The 26,111-nt window shown below is 35.2% G+C and overlaps 1 protein-coding gene across 10 annotated transcripts in view; it reads right to left on the bottom strand.

The window, feature by feature from the left end:
- The window catches only part of TTLL7 (tubulin tyrosine ligase like 7), a 154,670-nt gene that overhangs the window by 32,704 nt on the left and 95,855 nt on the right, over positions 1-26,111 (bottom strand). For 9 of the 10 annotated variants that reach the window (XR_014023723.1, XM_081307479.1, XM_081307480.1 and 6 more), the window contains 9 exons: positions 19,796-19,943; positions 19,639-19,712; positions 18,440-18,575; positions 16,168-16,254; positions 11,659-11,854; positions 11,181-11,258; positions 5,451-5,656; positions 4,330-4,464; positions 2,468-2,548 (listed from right to left, as the gene is read on the bottom strand). Coding sequence is in view for 9 of the 10 variants with exons in the window: in XM_081307479.1 (XP_081163605.1) it covers positions 2,468-2,548; positions 4,330-4,464; positions 5,451-5,656; positions 11,181-11,258; positions 11,659-11,854; positions 16,168-16,254; positions 18,440-18,575; positions 19,639-19,712; positions 19,796-19,943 (1,141 nt within the window). In the remaining variant the exon portion in view is untranslated. The remainder of the gene's footprint in view (positions 1-2,467; positions 2,549-4,329; positions 4,465-5,450; positions 5,657-11,180; positions 11,259-11,658; positions 11,855-16,167; positions 16,255-18,439; positions 18,576-19,638; positions 19,713-19,795; positions 19,944-26,111) is intronic. The other variant, XM_081307483.1, reaches the window with a different exon arrangement.

The raw sequence follows: 26,111 nt of genomic DNA, 5'->3' as shown, positions 1-26,111 counted from the left end.
ATTGAATGCAAATGAATTGAATAAATGTACTAAAGTTTTTTTTAACCATAAACCCATTGAAAGACATTTAAGCAGCTTTGAGTATTTTGCTTTCATAAATACACTGCAGTGAATGCTCACATACAGAAATCTCTGATATATTCAGGCTGTAATTCCATAGGGCAAAATGCCAGAAGCGATTTTGCTGAGTTATAAGGATATGAACATTTGTAATTTTAATAGATACTGCAAATTACCTTTCTAAAGAGTTATATCAATTTATTCTCCTTCTAATAGTATGGTAAATCCCCTTCTATCCACACTCTTCCCATCACTGGATATTATCTGTCTTATTACTTTTTGCCAATATGATGGGTTTTATTTGCTGTTTCTTCATCATTAGTGAGGCTAAGGATCTATTTACATGTTAATTGGCAATGTGAAGATCCATAAGTTGTCTTTTCAGGGCGTTTTTTTTTTTTTATGTGTTGCCATTTTATTTATTGATATTTATAGACTAGTTTGCCTTGCAGTTGAGTTATAGGAAGTACTGGTTTACTGATGTTACTTTTCATTTTATATGCAACAATATCTATCTTCCTTGAGCGACCCCCTCTTACCCAATTCTCTTTACCACTGTGTTTACTTGGTTTTACATGTCTTTTATATAGTCAAATCTGACTCTATCAGTCTTTTAAGACTTGGAGTTTTTAGGTCTTTCTTGTTTCCCTACTTTAAAATCTTTCTGCATTTTCTTTTAAATCTTTAATATTTTCTTTTTTACATATCAAACTATAATCTATATGGTATTTATTTTTGTATATGGTCAGAGATAAACTCCAACTTAATTTTTTTACAAATAGCCAATTGTTTCAGTACCATTTTCTGGAAAAATCATTTTTTCTCCATTGATTTGAAATATCACATTTATTGTATATTCATGTCTTATAAATAATTTGACCTATTTCTGGACTCTTATTTTAATTAAAAATTTACCTACACTATTCTCTCTTTTAAATTGCAAAAATCACATAGACTTCAGGAAATTCAGGGTTATAATTCTAATGAAATGCCCTATCTTCATTAATCAAGGCCAGAGCCAGTGACTAGGAAAACATGGATTCAGAGGTTACCATATGATTTACAGTCTATCCCTGTCACCAGCTCTGATATAACCTCCTCAATAGCAGCACTACATTCACACGTGACAGACACTACATAAATATCTGTTGAATGTACTAATGTATAACAGTGAGGTTCAGCTGACACAGATAAAATATATAATTTACAAGTCAATCTGATCAATGTCAAGTTCAACTTATTAACAATAAATTCTAGAAAGGACAAATGGTAATTTGTATTACTGAAAGAATACAGCAACTTCACTATAGCTATTAAAACAGCATATCTCCTTTTTAAATTTTGTTCCAGTGTATTTGACAGACTCTCTCCCATTTTCCAAAAGAACTGTAACATTCCTCTTATTCTCCTCTCAAATCTCCCACCAGAAAAAAAAAAAAAAAAACTTTCACATTTCCCACTACACTACCCTATCTTTGCCCTCCCTCTAATTAGAATAAATGCCCTTGGTTAGGTCAAACCCTCCCAGTAAGAATAAATCCCAGTGTCTTTTCATAGCCTATAAAGTTGTGATCTGAGCCCTGCCTATCTATCCAACTGCATCTCTCACCACTAAATCACTCATTCTTTTCCAGCAAAAATAAATGGACTATGAATAAGTGAATAAATATAATGGTGCCTTGCTATGCTTCACGAACACATCAATCTAATTTCTACCTCAGGATCTTTTGTCTAGTTCTTCCTTCTGCTCCATAATATTGTATCTGAAGAGCATGGTTCCTGTTTCATTTAAGCCTCTTCTCCAAAATTACCTTCTATTGTTTAATCCTGCTTTATCTTCCTTCATAGTACTTAATACTATCTTAAATTCTACTGCATGTTTAATATTAAATACCTTTTTATTTTATTTTTTAAATATTTATTTTTTAGTTATAGTTGGAAACAATATTCATTTATTTTTATGTGGTGCTGGAGATGGAACCCAGGCCCTCACACATGGGAGGTGAGCACTCTACTGCTGAGCCACAACCCCAGCCCCCTTTTTTAAAATTTTTAAAATATTTTTTTAGTTGTAGATGGACACAATACCTTTATTTAATTAATTTATTTTTATGTGGTACTGAGGATTGAACCCAGGGCCTCACACATGCTAGGCAAGCCCTCTACCACCACTGAGCCAGAACCCTAACCCTATCAAACATCTTAACTAAGATGTAAGCTATATGAAAGCATGGATTTTTTTTTTTTAATCCTCAGAATTTTTAACAATGCCTAGCATAGTAGGTACTCATTGAATACTTGGTGAAGAAATGAGTAAACAAACGTGTACAGATCTGACTATCTGACCAACTGACCCTGGCTTAATACACAATCCAAATGGACAGAGCTGTTCCTGAGCACTACTCACTTTTCGCTGTTTCACAGAATCCAATTTTATGAGCCAATATGAAGCCACTTTTGTTTTATGATACTTCCAGTTATCGATGATCTGTTTGGGGGAAGAAACATTAAGAATTTATTCTAGAATGTTCATTGAAAATAATACATGAAAAATAAAGGTGTGAAAGACAATTTTATTAATTTGTGGGATGAAAGCAATATAATAACACTCATAATAAAGAATGACAACTTTCAGAAAAAGACATGTGCGAAGACCTACAACATGAAGTACAGAAAGTATTTGAATCCACAGCTGTCTCTTGTTGTTGTACCAATAACACAATCTACAATGAGTGGAAAGCAGAAGTCTTCAGGCACATATGTTTTGGGAAGAAACCCAAGACATAGATTTTCTATCTTTATTCCCAGGGCTGCAATAACCACATCATCCATAGTAATAGAATATTGAATAATACATTAGAAGGTAGCTTATATTTAATTAGGATTCTGCTATCTCTTTCTTTTGTATACATCTACAGAATTTCTAAATATATAGCCTAATAATATATACTACAGCAAACAGATTAAAGAACTGCATATAGTGAACATGTAGCAATCTTATGTCAACTATTAATTATATAAACCTTTATAGGTTCTTTATAGAACAGTCACATTAGCCACAGATATTAGCTCTAGTCTATGACTGTCTAGTTTTCTTCTGATTCAAAGCAGCAAAATATAATTAATATCTCTAAGAAATACATAAAATGATAAGTGTCTAGTACAAAGTCATTGGCTTTACTTAGAAAAGAACTTGATTGAATAAGATAGCATACATAAATAAAAAATATATCTAGCATGATACGTTACTGCCAGTGTCTATTTTTCTTCCCTTTTCTTTTATGTAATATGTATCACCTCACTTCAAACAAGATGCCATTTTAATAATATATATCAACAAAATGCATAATATTTGGGGTTTATAATTTGTAATTATGTCATAATTACTAAATATAAATTGTTATTGTGTATTTTTTAAACCAAAGAAGATTTTTTCATTGTTTTTTGTTTTTGTTTGTATATACTTGCTTTAGGCCTAAAGTAATGCTAAAAATTTTAAAAAGGCCAAGTGTGGATTTTTATTCTACAGTTGACCACTAGATGGTGCCTAGGTCTCTGTAGAAACCAAAACATCCCCCTCCCCCACACCCCTTTCCCCCAACAAGAGGATCCCAGCAAACAATGTTTCATTACAGAGGAATTATCTAAGAATAACCATTTGAAAAGCATGCTTGAATAAAGAAATGGAAACTTGAGTGAGAAAATGCTATTTCACCAAAAATATCTTAATAACTTTGACCTTTTATGAATGAGATGTTAAGTCGACTCTCAAGTATTCAGGATTCTTTGCCATTTTATAATGGTCCACTAGATGGTGCAAATGTGCATGTAAAAAGAAAAACACAATTCAGCATAAGCTATTTCAAAATTTGACCAAAAACTGTGAAACTCAAAATGTCTTTTTATGTCAGGGCCCCACTTTTTTCATCACACCTCATCACATCTCAGATCTAAATTTTAATAAAAGATTTTAATGTGATATTTCTTTAATCGCTAGGAATAGTAATTATTTAATGCTAATTATTTTCACTTGATGAAAGTCTTATTAAAATAGGACTTTATACTGAGCATTGTTGATTATAAATGAGAGCTTGCTGTTCCTGAATCATAGTAATTAAAATAATTCCCTATATTTTGTAAAGCTTCTAGAAGCTGAAAAGAAGCTCAATTAATTTGGGTCATTGAGACATAATGCTACCAATAAATAAATTTTACTATTAAAAGAATAAATAAATGCTCCTTGATATTTTAAATATATCAAAGACTCACATCTTCTATCAGAAGTTCTGATTCTGCATCTGACTTTCCTGGAAACCGGATCCTCATGTCTTTGAGAACAAATAAGGTCTGACTGGTTAAATCTTCGTCTTGTTCTTTTGATTTCAGTTGCCGCAAAGTCTCACTCTTAAATTTGAAAGAATACAGATATTTGGAGGGGGTCTTATTTCATTGTGCCAGTATAATCTGAAAGATATTTCTAGGTAAAAATGATGCACTTTTAATTAAAAAAAATAATAATAAAAGGAAAAATATATTTTTATATTTACAAATTCTTGTCATTAAATGGATATAAATATCAAGGGTAGCTTTCATGTTTCTACATGGTTATGTTTTACTTTGCTCAAATAACTAAAATAAAAATATGAATAATTAAAAATGACTTCCTGGTCAGTTTCATTTGCTACATATACCTTAGACAACTGTGAATTAGAAAAAATATTTAGTCATTCATCTTCTCTTTGGAAACAACAACATTAAATAAATAAATGAACTAATTAAATCCCTGGTCTATATGAAGGTACTTGGTTGCAAAATAAATTCACTGACTTATTTAATTCTAAATTTATGGAAGTCACACTAAAGAGAGAATGTTGTATGTTAATTTATATATTCATAATAAACAACATATAAACAATATTGTACTTTTGCTCTAAGAAGCACTAACATATACGTTATAAACAAGATTGTTACTTAAGTACACTAAGGAGAACTTATCAATATTTTTTCAATCTATTAATCAATAGTCCTGGTAAGTGAAATTTTCTATATAACAAATTTTTTGAAATTTACAGACAGACTACATAACATACTACAAAACCATACATTCACTCAGATGATTTTCAACAACATTATCCTACTACATCAGCAAGTAGAAAATAAAATAATGCTATTCTCAGTTTCATCTTTGAGTTCTGTGATAAAGTCTGTATTCTAAAAGTCCGTTCTAAGTTGTAGCCTAAAATAGATGAGTAATTCCAATGCCAGGAGGTCATGAATTGAACTACAGAAAGGATCTGAGGCTCAACCTGTTCTCCTTGAAGCAGATTCCCTTTGCCACCAAGATTCAGAGTACAGTCTGAAATCCTGAAAAGGCAAAGCAGATGACTTACCACCTCAGAGTTGGCAGAGTTGGCTTCATTACCAGGAGGGAGCTGTTTCATGTAGGAGGAAGCACGATTTAAGGAATGTGACCGAGATGCTGAAGTTGGCCGTGATATTGATATCACTTGTTGAGCAGAAACAGGGCGAATGTCCCCCATGGGAGGTGAATGAGTAGAGATGGACCGAGGGCAACTGACTGACCTCCTCATGGAATCTATCAATGATGGAAAAGAGGGAAATATAGTAGTGGTGTAAGTAGAAGTTTCCCTCTGTAGCAAGTCTTTATAAACCAAAGATCAAACTAGGTGGCAGTAGAGTGGCGGTAAATGTCAAAGCACAGACATCGTCATGAAAATATAAATTTGGAGTTAATTCTTAAATTTATACAACGAATTTGGTGTAGAACCCCTCACTAGTGTGCAAAGAATGGCTCTTATGGGATAACACTATAAACAGTACTTTAATGTTATGTTCTCAAAACATTACATAAAAGAACTAGAAGAAAGGAAATTAACAGTGATGGAGCACCTTCTATAGACCAGGTATATCATGCTCACAGAAGTCCTCTGAAAAAAATAATCCTAATGGCCCAAAGGCTAAGAAACACACACCAACATGGTGGAGAGCTCAGGCTTAAATCTTTACCTATCCAAATTCAATGGCCTCCCTCTTTCTATAATATCATGATATGCCATCTACCCTTCTTGGGACAAGACTGGTCACTTATTAGAACCTAGGTATAAGCTAGAGATTGAATATTATTATAAGATTTGTAGGAAGGACAGGAAAGGAGTCTAGAAAACGCTCAGGATAAATATGTAAGTTAGAGAATATAGGCCCTTGAAGAAAAATATAAAGATTATTCTAATGGAATTTAAATATATAATTGGTTATTATAAAATAATACTAAACAATCTTATTTACAGAAGTGAATAAAAAAATTAGATTAAATTTCAATAGTTAAAAAACTAAATGAAGAAAACATATGGATTTATAGAATTGTTACCAGAACAATTATTCAGGGGAAAAAAAAAACAGAATATCTTCCTCCAATGTACACTGAGAATATATAAGAAAGAGATCCAATTGTTCCTGATAAAATGTGCCTATTGACTCTGGGAAACAGATTATCACTCAATACTATCAATATTTTTTAATATCTTTTTAATTCATCTGTTCTGTATAACCTCTGTTTCATTTAGTCTGTCTCTCTCCTCTCTGCCCCCCCTTGGGGAATATATCAATCTTCATTAATTAAATAATTTTATAAAATCAGGCAAAATACCCAAACATTTCTCTTTGTTAGGAAAACTATCCCATTCACAATAGCCTCAAATAAAATAAAATACTTGGGAATCAACCTAACAAAAGAGGTGAAGGAACTCCACAATGAAAACTACACAACACTGAAGAAAGAAATTGAGGAAGACCATAGAAGGTGAAAAGACCCCCCCACACACACCATGTTCTTGGATAGGCAGAATTAATATTATCAAAATGCTATACATTGCTGGTGGGACTGAAAATTGGTGCGATCGCTATGGGAAGCAGTATGAAGATTCCTCAGAAAACTTGGAATGCAACCATCATTTGATCCACTTGAAATGGAATTACCCTTTGACACACTCTGAGGTATATACCCAAAGGATTTAAAATCAGCATACAACAGTGATGCAGCCATACCAATGTTTATAGCAACTCAATTCACAACGGCTAACCTATGGAACCATCTGTTGCCCTTCAACAGATGAATGGATAATGAAATTTTGGTATATATGCACAATGAAATATTAAACTGCTTTAAGAATGAATGAAATTATGGCATTTGCCAGTAAATGGAGGAAAATGGAGAATATTATGCTAATCAAAATAAGCCAACCCCAAAGAATCAAAGCCCAAATGTTTTCTTTGAGATGCAGATGCTAATTCAAAATAAGTTTCAGGGGGAGAATAGAGGTATTTTGGACTAGACAGAGGGGAGTAAACAGAGGGGAGGGGTTATGGGGATAGGAAGGATAGTAGAATGAATCAGATATTATGATCCTACATGCGTATATGATTATACAACCTGTGTAACTCTACATCCTGTACAACCAAGAGAATGAGAAGTTATACTCCATTTTTGTATGATGTGTCAAAAATGCACTCTACTGTCATGTATAACAAATTAGAACAAATAAAAAAGAATTTAAATGGTCATACCACCAAAAGCACTACACAGATTCAACCCAATTCCCAACAAAATTCCAACTACATTCTTCATAGAAATAGAAAAGGCAGTCATGAAATTCATCTGGAAAAATAAGAGGCCCAGAAGAGTCAAAGCAATCCTTCCTGAGAAAAGTGAAGCAGGAGGCATCACAATCTCAGACCTTACATTATACTACAGAGTGACAGTAATAAAAAACAGAATGATACTGACACCTAAACAAGCAAGAACACCAATGGAACAGAATAGAAGACCCAGAGACAATACAGAAATACAGTTATCTCATACTAGATAAAGGCACAAAAAAATGAACCCTGAAGAAAAGAAAGCCCCTTCAATTAAGGTGCTGGGAAAACTGGAAATTCCTATGTAGCTGTATGAAATTTAACCCCTTTCTCTTACCCTGTATAAAACTCAACTCAAAGTGGATCAAAGATCTAGGAATTAGAGCAGAATCCCTACACATACTAGAAGAAAATGTATGCCCAACACTCCAACATGTTGGCTCAGGAACTGACTTCCTTAACAAGACTCCTACAGTTCAAGAAGTAAAATCAATAATCAGTAAATGGTATGGCACTAAACTAAAAAGCTTTTTCACAGCAAAGGAAACAATCAAAAATGTAAAGAGAGAACCTATGGAATGGGAAAAAATTCTTTGCCACCTGCACCTCAGATAGAGTGTTAACCTTTAGGATATATAAAGAACTTAAAAAGCTTAACACCAAAAAAAAAAAAAAAAAACCCAGTCAATAAATGGGCAAATGAACTGAACAGACACTTCACAGAAGAAGAAAAAAGAATGGTTAACAAATATATGAAAAAATTTTCAACATCTCTAGCAGTTAAAGAAATGCAAACTAAAACTACACTGAGATTTCATCTCACTCCAGTCAAAATGGCAATTATCAAGAATGCAGCAACAATAAACGTTGGTGAGAACGTGAAGAAGGCACACTCATACGTTGCTGGTGAGACTGCAAATTGGTGCAACCACAATGGACAGTCATATGGAGTTTCCTTAAAAAAAAAAAAAAAAAAACTAGGAATGGAACTACCATTTGACCCAGCTTTCCCACCCTTTGGTATATATCTAAAGGGTTTAAACTCAGCTTACTAGAGTGATGCAGACACATCAATGTTTGTAACAGCTCAATTCACAATAGGTAAGCTATAGAACCAACCTAGGTGCCCTTTAGCAGATGAATGGATAAAGAAAATATGGTATATATGGTACCAGGGAGTATTACTCAGCCATAAAGAATTACTTTATGACACTTGCAAGGAAATGAATGGATCTAGAGAGTATCATGCTAATTGAAATATGCCAGCCCCAAAAAGCCAAAGTTCAAATGTTTTCACTGATATGTGGATGCTAATCCATAATAAGAGGGGGAGAAGGGAATAACATATTCAGTGGATTAGACAAAGGGAATAAAGGAAAGAGAGGAGAATAGGGAAAGGAAAGACAGCAGAATGAATCCAAAATAAATTTCCCTTGTACATATATGAATACACCATACTGACTCCCATCATTATGTACATCCATAAGAATGGAGTCCTAATTAGAACAGTATATATTCCATGCTTGTATAATTATGTCAAAATGAATTCTACTGTCAGGTTTGGCTTAAAAGAACCAACAAAATAAATTAATTAATAAAGCACATTGCTTTTGCTGGGTGCAGTGATACACATCTGTTATCCCTATGATTTGGTGGCTGAAGCAGGAGAATGGCAAGTTCAAAGGGCTATGTTTTGGTTTGGTCTGAGGTAATCACATAAAAAACTATATAAAATACTTTCCTTAGTAAGACCCTCAGCAATTCAGTGAGATCTTGTCTCAAAATCTTAAAAAAAAAAATTAAGTTCTGGGGATGTAGCTCAGTGGTAAAGTACTAAAAAGAAAAAAGAAAAGCCAGCAAAACACATTGCTTCTAGAGAAGTTACCAGTAGTTACTGGTCAGCCCATCTTTCTTTGTTTTTACAAAGAACTGGACATATTTAGTATGTACAAAGAACAAGCTCCTACTAAGAAAATATCCCAAATCATTTCCTACTAACTACACTAGAGTCCTGATCACTTAACCTCAGAGCGTAAGGCGAAGGTGTGGATGTGTATAATTTGTCACAAAGCCGAGGGAAAGTATTACAGATTCCCATTGTTCATCTGCAAACACAGAAAATTCATACAGAAAAAAACTAAAACAGTTGGACACCCCAATGATACTTGGTAGATTAACAAAAAATGGTTGTAACTTCCACAAATTATGTAAGGAAAGTATTTTATATAGTTTTTTGTGATTATCTCATATCAAACCAAAACATAGCCCCCTTTGAAACTATTACAAATCTGAACTTCCCAAGTTAACTATAGTACTATATATAATCAGGATGATGTCTTGGTCATTTGCATCACTTCAGGGACAAAACTCAAGGAAAATTTGTTGGTACAATGTATAAGATTAAAGAGAATATAAAACAAGGTGAAACCCTTGTTGTAATTCCTAATGAATATAAAAGAAAATACAACTAATAAGGAAAAAGATTTGTAACTGAATTGGGCTAGTTTAAAATGAACATTTATATTCAAAACATTTTTTTAAACCCATACCCTGTTTTAGTACACTACTGTACTTATCTCAATTTTTTAATCTATTGATCTGAGAACCAAAAAGAATTTCAGAGCTTATAAGAACCCCAGCAATTTTTTTTCTCTGCCTTTCCTTTACCCCTCACTAGTTGATGTTGTTATGGATAGACAATTAGCTAGTAGGAGCAGTTAGCAAAAACTGACAACACTTGGGCAGGAAAATGTCAACTTCCAAAACAAAAACAGAGGCTTTTAACTGAAGACACACTGAAAGTACTTAAGGAATCCTTAAGAAAAAAAGGAGGTAGAATAACTTACAAACTCTGGAAGAGGTGGTCGGTGAACACCCCTTAAACAAATGATACAGAACATAAAACACATTATTTCCAAATATACAAATGCTCAAAGAGCAGTCGTAGGATGTAACTTTCTGGAATAATTTGGAAGTAAAATTAAGACCATTCCTCTAAAATCTATTCTTCATTCCACATGGAATTTGCCATAATCATGAAATACCAGTTTGTAGATATCCATATTACTGGAGACTTAACATATTAAGCCATTGCTGGAGATCAACAAAGGCTCACAATTCTGTTTACTGCATAACTGAACACGTCCCTTTAAAAGAACCCTTTGACTTGGAACACTAGGCAAACAGTGCATACTGGAACATAATCACATATCAAAGACAGGTGTTAAAAATAAAGTCCTGGATTGGAGGCAGATCAGTTATGTTGGACATCTGTGGATGAAAGAAGAATCACAAGGACAGTAGAGGGCACGTGGGATAGAATAAGGAATTAAAGACAGGAGAAAGGGAAATATGTGGGGAAAAAAAGAGAGAAAAGGAAACAGAAAGAGAAGGAGACTGAGAAGTTGGTTGGGTGCTTTCCTAAATATTTCCTATGCACCAAAAGCCCTGACTTTAGTGCTTACCTGTGATGAAAATAGGAGGGAACAAAACTTCTACTATTTCACAATTGTGTGGCTCACAGATACATTCAAGTGAATTGCCTAGAGGGATACATACAGTTTAAAAAATAGGTGGTGGTATCAAACAAAGAGGGTGACAGGAGAGGGGGAAGTGGAAAATGACTACATGGGTTTTAAAAAACCATAACCAGCAGATGAGTCGTCAGGCACATTTGGAAAGACCCATGCAAAACTGCAATACTTAAAAACCATGAAATATAGATGGGTGGATCCTTAAGGCAAACCTATTGTTTTCTATTTGCAGAACCTGACAGGGCTTGATGGATGTATATGCCCAAGTCTAGGTAGGGAAGGAAATGGGGTAGAATCCAGGTCTTCTCACACACAAGGGTTCATTTGTCCAAGGACCTTTTATTGAGTTTAATAAATTCAACTCCCTAATTCTTCATATATTTAGTTAACTTGGAAGAAAATAACTTACTGGATTGTTGAACTAATTTGCAGTGGTTGGAGTGCTTAAGATCACATGGAACTTGCTCTTCATCTCCTTTCTTATTTTGATATTCTTCGTTTTCGTCAGATTCTGAGGAGCTGCCACTACTCTCATAACTGCTGTCGCTGCTGCAATACTTCTGCTTTTTCATTACCTCGGAACTCTCTGGCATAGAACATAGAGGCTGAAACAGAGGCAAATGTGTTATTCTGCTAGAATTTTTCAAAAGGCTCATTAACATGATTAGTTGCTATTTTTAATTTCCCCTTCGCTTGCTGCTTTTCACTGAAGGCTACTGCTGTAGACTGCTCAGCCTATAGAGCACTCACTGATTCTCGTTCCTGCAAAATACGCTTTCTTAAATAATATAGCTCAGTCATGAAAAATGTTTCTACGTGATCATAACAAAGACCAGAAGTATCTGTAAACAAGAATAAAAAAAAAAGAAAACTAAGGAAAAACGTGATAGAAAGATATCAAAATCACAAAGGTAATTGGCTTTTCTTCATTCCATACCAAGTCACTCAGTAAATGTGGGGGTGGAGGGAGAAAGGCTGCAAAGGAAGAAGAACAAAAAGAGCACAAAGCAACAACCAGAGAAGCCTCTATAAGTAAGGCCACATCTTAAAACAGAGCCCCAAGGCACAACAAGAGCAAGGTACTAATTTGCTGTGGATGATATTAGTCAGCCCTGTTGCTGGGAATTGATCCTGGTACACACTAAGCACACACTCTACTACTGAGCTATACCCCCTGACCCTTTTCATATATAAAAATGAAAAGTTTTAGCTAATTATCTATTTCCCAAATAGGTCATGAACACCTCATGTCTCTTCTCAGAGGACTCCTTACTTTGAAAATCCCAGTCTGGCCATAAGGGAGCCACACTGCTTTTATTGCCAGTGCTACAATTTACAAAATGATAATAAAGTGAAGATCAGTTTGACATGGATATTTTTAGAGGATGGGACCTAGGTCAAAGGTAGGTAGATCTGTAAAGACTTAAAACGTCCTCTTAGTAGTTTCAGGATCTCATCAGAATCATTGTTTCCCATCCTCCCAATCAATGAGTTTCCAAAGAGGCCAGCTGAAGTTACAGAAAAAGGCATGGGACAGCATCACTTCAGAAAGAATGCACAGGACCGAGAACAGGACGGTTCTGTGATGCAGTCATTTTTAACAGACAATTTGTTACACACACACTTTGCCTCCTATTCCTCTGGGAGAGGTTCCTGCTGTTGCATACGAGAGGCTTGTGTTAAATCAAACAAAGAGGTTTTGATGTTAGCATACATGATAATGAAATCCTTGCATACCATGGGATTTCACTGAAAAGAAGTATATTCTCCAGTGTAATCGTGTAGGATAAAAGACAGAGAAATGGCACTTCGTGAAGTGCCTGGAATACATAGTAAGCCAAAGCATGAGCTTCTTAAAGTTACAGGCTTTGCAAGGATGAAATATAACCAGAGCAGGAAAGGGGTTTAATACACCAAGGCACTCTTGTGTTTCAACACTTGTTCTCCTTTTGATAGTTTAATCTTCACTGAGCACTAACAATGTTCAAAGAGAGATGCATAAAAACATTTACCAGTAACACAATCATCAAACATTTTCACAATGTTAGGAAATATGATCTCTAGGGGAAGGATGTTGCTCCAAAGGTTTATCACACATAGAAGAAACAGCAGCACACTCGGACTTGCTAGAAGTACCTTCCCTCAGGCAGCAAGCATTTTAAGGTTTCTTAAGGAGCCTGACTACATAATGAGTTGTCTGACCCTATGAAGAACCATAGGGGAAAGAAAACCACCACAGAAACTTTGTGTCATATATGCATTTGGGACTTTATGACCAAGACACTGTTCAAGTAATTAATTAGAAATCACAGCTGAATAAACTTTCAATAGTGCCTCCACTATAAAATGGAATTTGGAAATAGGCATTAAGTTTGACACAAACCATACTACTTATCTTTATGTGCAATTTTACAATAAAATCAGTCTTATGTAAAATATCTGTAAAGAATAAGATAAATATCCATATATTTACCATCCATCTTAAGAAGAAGGAGGTTGCTGATATTATATGTGGCATTTATCATTTATGTGACTAATTAATATTTCTTAAATTCTAAAATAAGAAAAAAGTTAGTATTCCTCCTGATACAAATGAAAGTTTTATTTAACCTTGGTCATCTCCAAAAAAAGGGAGACCAATGTTTGGCACACAGTATCAGCCCTCTAAAAAGGAAAATCTGCTTTGAAGTTTGCTCCATTTAGACCCTTGAAAACATAAACATAAAAGTTATAAAAATGCTTCTACTTCAAACTAATTATGCTGGCTTTAACAATTACAGGATATGCTCATTTCTTTTCATTTCAACAAATACATTTTTAGCTCCCACTACTTGCCTAAAACGAAAAGGATTAAAAAATATACAATGTTGGGCACAGCGGCACAACCCTATAATCCTAGCAGCTCAGGAAGCTAAGGCAGGAGGATCAGGAGTTCAAAACTAGCCTCAGCAAAGTGAGGCACTAAGCAACTCTGTGAGACCCTGTCTCTAAATTTAAAAAAATAGGGCTAGGGATGTGGCTCAGTGGTTAAGTGCCCCTGAGTTCAATCCCCAGTACCCAAAATATGTATTTTATATATATTATGTATGTAACATATATATTTGTGTGTGTATGTGTAGTATGTATACACACACACAATGTGAATTCTGCCCTATAAGAAGTTGTACTTTTGTTTGGATGGCCAATCTTTAAAAAAAAAAGTGAGAGAGAGAGAGAGAGAAAAAAAAATTTTTAATATTTTATTTTTTAGTTCTCGGCAGACACAACATCTTTTGTTTGTATGTGGTGCTGAGGATTGAACCTGGGCCGCATGCATGCCAAGCGAGTGCACTACCACTTGAGCCACATCCCCAGCCCCTGGCCAATCTTCTATGAGGGAAACAACAGTGTCTGACTACCTCGGGGCTTTTGCATTTGCCATTCTGCCATCTGCCCCCAGGAGGTTTGGTGTATGATTTGCCAAACTGCAATAACTGATACATAGGCTTAGAAACTTCCCAACATTTCCCAAAATAAAGCCATGATTTATGAAGGTATTCACTTCTACAAATAACTCCATGTTTGTTCCAAAGGAATTTTCAACTACCTATTCCACAGTGCCTACAAACAGAGCAGATAATCAGAAAGCATCCTCCAAAATCTCCTTAGATATGATCTCTCACCAGACCCATCTTACACCATTTCACCCTCCAAGAACCTTCCACTTGAGTCATACCAAACTTTTCATTGTTTCTACAACACATCGTCAAGTCTATCTATGCCTTTAAGTTTCCCTCTACCATGAATGTTCTTCGACCCCTTTTTAAAATTCCAGTTAAAACAGCAAAGCCTCTATAAGGTCATTCCCATTATAGCTACTGATCCTGCGCTTCTCTATGCCACCGTAGCACTTTACATTCTCTATTGTATATTTGCTACATGGTCTCCTGCTTTGGGGTTTATCAATCTGCTCTTCTACTTGCCAAAGTTACAAATTGAACTAACAGAGTTTGAGAATTGATGATGTGCTAGGCAACGTTACACAGCAGAGATAAAAGATGAAAATGCACTTCCCACCTCAAGGAGCTCACCACCTTATACTAAGGCCAACAGGTAAATAGTTATTTGTTATAACTGCTCTGTAAAGTGTTGTTTATGGCACAGCAAGAGAAGGAGGGTAACTGTGTCAACTGGGAGAAAGAGGGCAGGTCTCACAAAGGCAGCAGATTAGGAAAGGGTCTCCAATCAAGCAACAAATCATGATTTTATTTATTTATTTGTAGGCAGGCTTTCCAGAGGCGTGAAAAAGCATGACAGCACAACAGAACATGATTATCTGACCATGCAGACATAGTTTAGTAATGCTGTAAAAGAAACAGGATGAAAAATGTTTCCAAGATTTTTCAAATTCAACTCTTTCTCCACTAGCAAAAATTTCAACAGATGTCAAAAAAACATACAGATGTCACCACAACAGAGAAGATGCATGTAAAGCAAACTCCTGCCCTTTCTTACCTACATGACACCTTATTATTTATTCCTAGGATCTGTACTTACTTTTATTAAAACACTATTGTTGTTGCTCACTCAATTATCAATATGAGTCTCCAGGGTCATGATTTTTCTTATCTCTAATGCTACATGTTTCCTTGATAATTATTGTCTAAAAGATAAAAAGAAAACTTAATAGTGACTTTAGAATAAGAACACTAGTTCTTGGACCCTCTTAGCCTGACTCCTAAGGTTCTCACTAGCACTAGGGAAAAAGCCAAGAAAAAGGAAACGAAACAAAACTCCTGAGTGCGAGACAGCACCATCTTCCCAACTCCACCTCCACTCCTTCAAAGTGGCACCACTCTTAAAATGAGAAATATCAAGGGAAAGCCAGCTGCACGTGGTAGCATTTACTTTTACATACGGGAAGGTTGAAATACTGCACCTTTGGTCCTCGAGGCCTGGTAGCTTTTCCCATCAATTTTTCATCATCAATTTCACACTGTTCCAGAAGATCCAAAATATCTTCCTCCTTCAAAAAACATTTTAATTTAAATCATGATCACTAATGGACTCTAAAATTTTTCCAACTTTATTAATCTCCATAAAATAATGTACAAGGAGCACTTTTAACTACTTAGTGAAGATCATTCAGATCAAAGAAGGGGAACTAAAGGATTATGGCAAATTCTCTTGAAACTTTCACTAAAGTCTGGCAATGCAAATAATATATAGTTGAAATCTATTGAGTAATAATTATCATAAACAAAAGTTTCCTTCTATTATGATATATTATTAAAATCTTAGAAAAAAAAATAAAAAAAAAATCTTAGAATATACTACTTCAATAATTTAGCGCATTTTGGACACTCAAACTCTGGAAGCACAGAATTTTCTAGACTATAACTTCATTAATCATTCCAGTACTAATTACTCCAAAAAATACTAAAACTCCAGACAGATTATACTAAGAATTTCATTTATAATCAATCTAATATTAGTATTTGGCAACACTTAATGAAAATTTTTATAAATTTTACTATTGCACAAAAGTATTTTTAAAAATATTTTTAGCTGTAGATGGACATAATACTTTTATTTATTTAGTTTTATGTAGTGCTGGAGATCGATCCTAGGGCCTCACACATGCTAGGCAAGTGCTCTACCACTGAGCCACAACACTAGCCCTGCACAAAAGTATTTTTAGGGCTTCATGAAGCGTCTTTTTTTTTTCTACAGGCATTAATGAGAGTGTTATTCCAGAAGTGCCCTAATACCAGTCTCTTATGCTCTTACAGAGACATTTTGAAGTCAAAAGGAAAAAATATAAACATACACTCCAGTGGATGTTGAACAAACCAAAGAAGTAGCTATAGTGAAAGAGGTTTAATCAACTGCTTCACTGTTACTTATTCCACCTATAAAAATCAGAACTTTATTTAATATTCATGATTTGTGTTTTAACTTCTCCATAAATGTGTTTTGAAATACAGGCATTTCACTATACAAGAGAAATTTTTAAAATAAGTTATTCTTCATCCCAATCTATGGAAGATTAGCTAATAAAACACCAAAAGACTCATTATAGTTTTGACAAAATAATAATCCTACAATGAATTCCGTGGATAACAGCATTTTAAAAAAGATCTCACAGAGTTCTGCTTCTGTTCAGAAGAAAGATCACAACAGATAATGCTTTCATTGCAGCAGCCAAAAAATATCTGATGAACTAAACAGATATTTTAAAACAGAAAGCCATAGCTAAAAAATAGTGTGAAAGAACAAATTCCAGAGAAAGATAAGTTCTTCCCAAATGAACAAAGCATACATTGGGTCCTTTGCCAAGACTGAGCATATGTGGGCAAAAATCAGGTCTATCATAGGAAAGTAAGATATTCTGCTGGAAGACAGAGAATCCCCTTAACATACTCCCTTTTGGAACAGAACACTGAGATACTATTATTAAGAGATCTGGCTACCATGTTGAGAGGCCACATAAAGAGAAAGACACACTCAGTCAGCTCCCTGATACTCCATCTATCTGATTTGATGTACCAAATACATGAGTGAAACCACCTTGGAATTCTAGCCCTTAGTGAGTGCAAGAAACATTTACCTGAATATTTCTTGATTGACTCCAGGCAAGACCAGTAAAAGAACCACTCAATGGCCCCCAGAAATATTGCAGAACAAAGAGCAAGCAAATAGACAACTGATAGACCTTTTATTAGGGTAATTTGTGTGTGTGTGTGTATATATGTGTGTGTGTGTTTGTGTATGGTTTACTTGCTCTCATAATATATATATATATATATATATATATATATATATATATATATATATATAATCAAGAAAAAATGCTGCATGGTGTTAATTATAATCCAAATAACAAGAGTGTCACAAACCACAAAGTTAATTCAATGGATTTCTTTATCCAGTTATACAAAAAAAAATCTGTGTAATAAGAATGTTCTTGACATATGATAATCACAATATTATATCAAAATTCTCTACTCCATAATTTGTCCTGTTAGACATCTTATTGATGAAGTCCCTTTCGTAGTAAAACACTACCAACTGTTAAAATGAAAAGCCTAAAGTGTACTATAAAATCAAAGTACAGTGCTTTCACATGGAGGCTGAAGGCGGGATGTTTTTATAGACACACTATTATTAGGTTCCATCCTTTTTTCTCTGTATCAATGCTCATCTCTTACCTTCATTTTTTTCAAAGGATTATTCAGCTCTCGCTGGAATGAGGCTGCTCTTCCTGAAAGGAAGGTCTGAAAGGCAACAGCCAACAAATTTTCATACTTCTCAAGCAGTGTTTTATCATCTGGAGGATAAATTCGTCTACAAAAAAAAAAAATCAGATAACCCAATTTGTTTAAAAGAAGTAATCATAGCTCAATAGTTAAGATAATTGTTTAGAAAATCATTGCCTTCCTGCTCCATGCCAGTTAATATTGCTAACTGCTAGAAACAAAGATAGTTTTGAGAAGTTCACAAATATTCATGTTACCCGTACAAATTAAGGCTTATCTAGAGAAGTATCATTACACAAAGTAGTTCCAGAAGATAAGGTATAAGGGTTTGGTTCAGAGAAAGTGACTGCAATTGGTTGAATTGGTAAAATACAGAACTTTGTGGGAGAGTGTTCAGATGATGAGGGATACTGGGGAAGTTTTGACTTCATGTAGTGACTGAAGCATACAAAAATGCAGGCATCCATCTTAATGTTTTGGGGTGATGGAGGGAGGACTAGGTAGTGGTAGGTTGGGAAGAATGTGTTCCCCTCACTACTAAGGAGGTGGGTGCTAAGAACAGGAAAGACACCTGTAAGAAACTCTATGCCCATACCTTCTGATGCCAATTGAAGCAAGGTCAAGCTGGGAAGGAGGGACAACCTTTCTAGAGCACAGGAGCTTAAAGGGCCTCTTTAGATCCTGTCAAGGATGATACTATGAGGGGTACCAGTTTAACACAGTCCAAACCCTGTCTACTGTCTCTACCTGACTTCTTCAAATATTTTCTTATTTCTTCCATTTCCTTAGAATTTGAGTTTAAAGAACAGCAACCACTATGAGTTGGCAGAAAACTATTAGAACCTAAATTTCCACTTTCTTAAAATAGTGTATAATAACCAAATCCAGGCCCAGAATGGCTGATTAAAAAGACTCCCCACAGGCCCTCCACAGGCCTGTTGGAAGGAGAGCTGGCAGGAGATTTGTCAAGTCTGAACCACTACTTGCTCACTAGCTGACTACCTTTTCTTCCTTTAAAGATATTAAGCAAAAAGCACATTCTAAGAATGAAAAGAACTGTACTTCAAGTGAGCATAAAAGGTCTAAAAATATAGAACGATTATTTGACACTTCACTTCCTTCAGTCCATACAAAAATGGCAGCAAAGTTACCTATAATTCCCCATATGTCGATTTTCATGTTCTTCTCTTGAAATCTGCTTCCGTATTTGAGCAAGTCTCTCTTTCTAGAAATAAAGAGTTTACAAATAAAACCCAATGCATGAGTCAGGCAACTGAAATTGTGGGGACATTGCTAAAATGTTCATACCAACTCTTCTTTCCGCCTCTCCAGTTGGTGTCTCTGCTGTTCCCAGTCTGAGGAACCTGGTAAGAGTCTTTTTATTGAATTTTGACCATAAAGCCTCTTTTGAGCCTCAGCTTTTTGTTTGGCCAAGTTTCTCCTTTTATCGCTGGTCCTAAAATATGAAACACAAGACCATATGCTACAATTCAAACAAGTTCTGATCTTATCCTATGAGTAGTGCAGATTGAAATCAAAGTTGATTTTGTATATTCACATATATTCATCTAATCACCCACCAAATATGGAACTCTGCATGGTAAACAGATGATACCAAGATAAAATGGAAACACTATGTGCTTGCTTGAAGAGTCAGAGAGTCCCAGGTTGATATTCTATACTAACACCTTGGCAGCTATACAATCTGACACTGGTCAATTAAGTGCTAAGTCTATTTCCCACATATTTTTTATTAAAAATAATAATATTTCCCTCCTAGAGATCTTATAAAAATCAATTTGTGGTGCTATTAATAGGTAACTAGTCATTCTCTTCTCCCTCTTCAGCCAATTCTATTTATATGTAAGCACTCTCATTTATACTGACCACTCCTGAGCACATTTTCAGTTATGACTGAAATTCCAGCCTAACAGTCATTATTTGTTTGAAAAAGTTGCACAGTCTTTCTAATTTTTGGATTATTCATGAAAATTTAGTTATAAGTCTCTGGTTTTTATAGAAGAAACCCAATCCTAGGATTATTTTCCTCTGAGACACATTTTCCTGTTTCCCTCGATGTAGCTACAACTAGTCTGAGTTCTCTTCTCCAACTCTTCCAGTTTGTACTCCTACAAATGACCCCTGAAAGACTTCTCAAGAACAGGGTGGAATTCAGGAATAAAGGAAAATCATAGCGAATTCTGCCCTCAGCTTTAGGGGGAAAAACAGAGCCTATATGCCTATGCCTCATATTGTTATTATCTTGGCAGGGTGCAGGTATGGATGCAAATCAAAAGGAATTGGACATGATATCATTTGGCCACCTTCTGCCATGGAGAGGTAAAAGAAGTGCTTAAGTTCACATATGGTCCCATTCAATTCATCAGAAGATGGCAATGAAAACATGAAACCAAGACACTGGACAGTAAAGAAATTGCTATTGCCTCAAGTATATATTCCCTCGCAACCCCAACTTGTAGGAGTGCTAGGAAACTGATCCATTCTCTTTCAGGACAACACTGAAGCTTCAGTGGCAGGCATTCAACAAGTTTATTATTGAGAAAATAAACAAACATATCCAGAACATTGGAAACCATTCAGTACAGTTGGAGCCACGGGTGAATGCAGGATACTCAGGTAATCATAAGAAGTTGACACTAGGTTATTGAGTTCAAATTTATCTTTAGGCAATTAAAAAGACATGAATTTTAAAAGAAAAGGGGCATAATTATATTTGCATATGTTAATAAAGATTATGACCTTGGCAGTATGTACTGTAGTCTAGAAGAGGATGAGAACAGGAGTAGGAAGATGAGATGCTATTTCTTTTTTTTTTATTGGTTGTTCAAAACATTACAAAGCTCTTGACATATCATATTTCATACATTAGATTCAAGTGGGTTATGAACTCCCATTTTTACCCCAAATACAGATTGCAGAATCACATCAGTTACACATCCACATTTTTACATACTGCCATATTAGTAACTGTTGTATTCTGCTACCTTTCCTATCCTCAACTATCCACCCTCCCCTCCCCTCCCCTCCCCTCTTCTCTCTCTACCCCATCTACTGTAATTCATTTCTCTCCGTGTTTTTTTTCCATTCCCCTCACAGCCTCTTATATGAAATTTGTATAACAATGAGGGTCTCCTTCTATTTCCACGCAATTTCCCTTTTTTTCTCCCTTTCCCTCCCACCTCATGTCTCTGTTTAATGTTAATCTTTTCCTCCTGCTCTTCCTCCCTGCTCTATTCTTAGTTGCTCTCATTATATCAAAGAAGACATTTGGCATTTGTTTTTTAGGGATTGGCTAGCTTCACTTAGCATAATCTGCTCTAGTGCCATCCATTTCCCTGCAAATTCCACGATTTTGTCATTTTTTAGTGCTGCATAATACTCCATGGTGTATAAATGCCACATTTTTTTATCCATTAATCTATTGAAGGGCATCTGGGTTGGTTCCACAGTCTAGCTATTGTGAATTGTGCTGCTATGAACATCGATGTGGCAGTATCCCTGTAGTACGCTCTTTTAAGGTCTTCAGGGAATAGTCCGAGAAGGGCAATAGCTGGGTCAAATGGTGGTTCCATTCCCAGCTTTCCCAGGAATCTCCATACTGCTTTCCAAATTGGCTGCATCAATTTGCAATCCCACCAGCAATGTACAAGAGTACCCTTTTCCCCACATCCTCGCCAGCACTTGTTATTGTTTGACTTCAGAATGGCTGCCAATCTTACTGGAGTGAGATGGTATCTTAGGGTGGTTTTGATTTGCATTTCTCTGACTGCTAGAGATGGTGAGCATTTTTTTATGTACTTGTTGATTGATTGTATGTCCTCCTCTGAGAAGTGTCTGTTCAGGTCCTTGGCCCATTTGTTGATTGGGTTATTTGTTATCTTATTGTCTAATTTTTTGAGTTCTTTGTATACTCTGGATATTAGGGCTCTATCTGAAGTGTGAGGAGTAAAAATTTGTTCCCAGGATGTAGGCTCCCTATTTACCTCTCTTATTGTTTCTCTTGCTGAGAAAAAACTTTTTAGTTTAAGTAAGTCCCATTTGTTGATTGATGAGATGCTATTTCACTAACAATAGGAAATATGAAGACCTGGACCAGGGAAGTAGCAGCATGTTAAAGAAAGAGTGAGTTTAGAAGAATATTTTGGAGAAAGAATGGGAATGCTCTGGTGACTAATTCAATGTGCAGAATAAGGAAAAGGAATAAACTCGTAATCATAGCAAAATTTCTGATTTGGGTGAGTGGGTAATTATGAATATCATTTTTCCAACGATGAATACAATTTGTCTTTGAGTTTTCTCAGTGAAGGGAAGAGGTAATGCAGTGGTTTAGGTAGCTCTTGATACTTGATCTTTTTTTATATTCCATTTCATATAGAAAAATCTTTTCTATATAGAATGCAGTTTACAGGTAGGAGAGGGAAAGGAAAAAGTAAAAACAATATAAAGGGGAAAAGACCAAACAGAAAATAAGGAGTGGTGGGGGAGAAGGAAGTAAAATTTTTAAAAAGAAAAAAAAAGGTAGGAATGAGGTATTTTAATTAATATGCTATAAAAGAAATAAACATAGTCCTAGATCCTATCCACAGCAAACAAGATTCTGACAGTCAAGGATACTGACACACAAACAGCTCAAACACACATGAACAGAAAAGTAACAAAAACAAGCTCACACAGAAGTCCTCTCAGACACATTAAAAAAGAATAAAAGACAACCACACTGAGTTTTTTTTAATTACTATTGATTATTATATGGCCTTTCATTTAAAAAATAGCAAAATAATAAGCAGGAAAATTAAATCTTTAATTCACAAATCAGACTATAATACCAGTACAACAAGATAGCTCTTGAACTGCAATTATGATTAAGATAATAATGATATTTTAATTAGATCATTTTCTTTACATTTGGCCTTTAGAATACTGTCATTGTAAAACTTGGTTTGCATTTCTATAACTACAGGCATAAGTTAGACCTAATGACTCTCAGCACTTACTTCACAGACCAGAAAAAAATTTAACCAAAGATCAAAATATCCTGATTCACTTAGCATTTTAATCAGCATTTTTCTACTCAACTGTGTCCATACACTGCCCTAAAAATTTTTGTTCATGACTTTCTTGATTCCTTCCCACTACTCATTACCCTGTGACTCCATCCAAGGGATTTCTCTTACCATTTGTCTCAGATTGCTGCAGGCTCCAGAAGTACAGAATCACTGGAAGATTTATGAACATGCTTTGCTTTGTCTTTCCACTTACCTATTTTTCTACACGTAGTTAACTTAAATGAAATATCCTTCCTCTAGGCTTGTCTTTCAACCAAAATTATATTTATTGCTCACTCTACACTAGTTGTAGATATAGCCCAGGAGAAGCAAAGAGAAATAGAGCTATTGCCCTCAAGGAGGTGACAGTTTAAACAGAGTGGGGAGATGGATGCAAAGTGAGAGTATCATGATAGCACAAAGGGAGAAGTGAGCCATGATGCTTTAATAAAGGCTTCAAACAGGAAATTAAGCTTGAGCAAGGTTTTAAGAATGAGTTGACAGGGGCTGGGGATGTGGCTCAAGCGGTAGCACGCTCGCCTGGCATGCGTGCGGCCCGGGTTCGATCCTCAGCACCACATACAAACAAAGACGTTGTGTCCGCCGAGAACTAAAAAATAATAAAAATATTTAAAAATTCAAAAAAAAGAATGAGTTGACAAACATATGATCAATATGTATGCTATGGTTTGGGTATGATATTTCCCCCAAAATTTCATGTGCTATTGGTCCCCAATTTAACAGTACTAAGAGGTGACGGGACCTTTAACAAGTAGAATCTAGTGGCAGGTGATTACATCATTGGGCACCATTGTCAGGAATGGATTAATGCTTTTCTACAGAGACTAGGTTAGTTCTCTTGAGACTGCATTAAGCCTTGCAGGATTGAGATGGATACTACAGCACTGAATTAGTTACTTCGAGAAATGGTTGTTTATAAAACAGACCAGCCTCTCCTGATTCACTATTGTAAATGTGCTCTTCTGCATGCCTCTCCTTTCTTTGCTCTTTTCTACCCTGCAACATGAAGTCCTCACAAGAAGCTGAGCAGATGCCTGCCCCATGCTTTCGGATCTCTAGAACTGTCACCTCAGTAAACCTGTTGTCTATAGATTTCCAAGTGTCAGGTATCCCTTCAGAAAACAATCTAAGACAACATACAAAGAAATGTTACTCTGACTTTTTAAAAAAAAGGAAGGAAATTCTGACACAAGTTACAATGAACCTGAAGACATGCTAAGTGAAATGTGCCACTAACAAAGAGACAAATACCAAATGATTGCACTCTTATGAGATAAAAATAGGGCACTCAAATTCATCAAAAGTGTAATGGTGGTTTCCAGGGACTAGGAGGTGAGGTGAATGAGTAGTTAGGACCAAATGGTGTAGAGTTTCAATTTTGCAAGATGAAGAGTTCTCATACGGTTGTGATAATTACATAATACTGTGAATGTACTTAATGCCACTCAACTATACACATAAAAATGGTTAAGATGGTAAATTTTATGCTAACTATATTTTACCACAATTAAAAATATTTGACATTCACCAGAGGGACAAAGGTGCATGAATATTAAATGTAAGAAAGTGAAAAAGCATATTAATGAGAACAACGCAAAAAAGTTCTTAGAAAAATCAATCCCGAGGCAGAGAAAAAAGAACAAGAAATGACTGGGTTGGAGAGAGATGCAAGGGCCAGATCAAAAAGTACCTTGTATGTAATATAAAGGAGTTAAACTCTGTCTTATAGTATGGAAACTATCTGATCAGAATATCAGAGCTTAAAAAAATCTCTTCAAATGCTAGCAGCTCTCAGTGCTCTGACTCTGCCCCTCTTTAGTTCTTAAAATACAGAATCCAACTGTCTGATCTTATTCATTAGAATCAACTGCAATCTGTACATGAGTGTCAATCAGATATCTCTACCTGTTGAGTCCCTATGTATCAAACTTACCATTTAACAATTCTACCTCTGTGTCTCAAATCATCTTAAAATTAACATATTCATACACCTCAGATACAGCATTAATCTCCAGGAGATATAAAAAAATTTTAAAAACAATCAATAAATGGGTTGAATAAAAAAAATTTTTAAAAAACAACCCAATCAATAAATGGCCGAACAGATACTTCTCAGAAAAAAGATATACAATCAATCAACAAATACATGAAAAAAATGTTCAACATCTGTAGTAATTAGAGAAATGCAAATTAAAACTACAGTAAGATTTCATCTCACTCCAGTCAGAATGGCAATTAATAAGAATACAAGCAACAATAAAGTTAGCAAGGACATAGGGAAAAAGATATATTCATACATTGCTGGTGGGGCTGCAAATTGGTGTGACCACTATGGAAAGCAGTATGGAGATTCCTCAGAAAACTTGGAATAGAACGACCATTTGACCAGTTATCCCACTCCTCGGTTTATACCCACAGGACTTAAAATCAGCATACTACAATGACACGGTCACATCAATGTTTACAGTAGCTCAATTCACAGCAGCTAAATTATAGAACCAACGTAGGTGCCCCCTTCAACAGATGAATGGATAAAG

The sequence above is a fragment of the Spermophilus citellus genome (assembly GCF_964194105.1).
Source record: "Spermophilus citellus genome assembly, chromosome: 9".
NCBI classification, from domain to species: Eukaryota; Metazoa; Chordata; class Mammalia; order Rodentia; family Sciuridae; genus Spermophilus; species Spermophilus citellus.
This window is presented reverse-complemented; position numbering and strand designations above follow the sequence as displayed.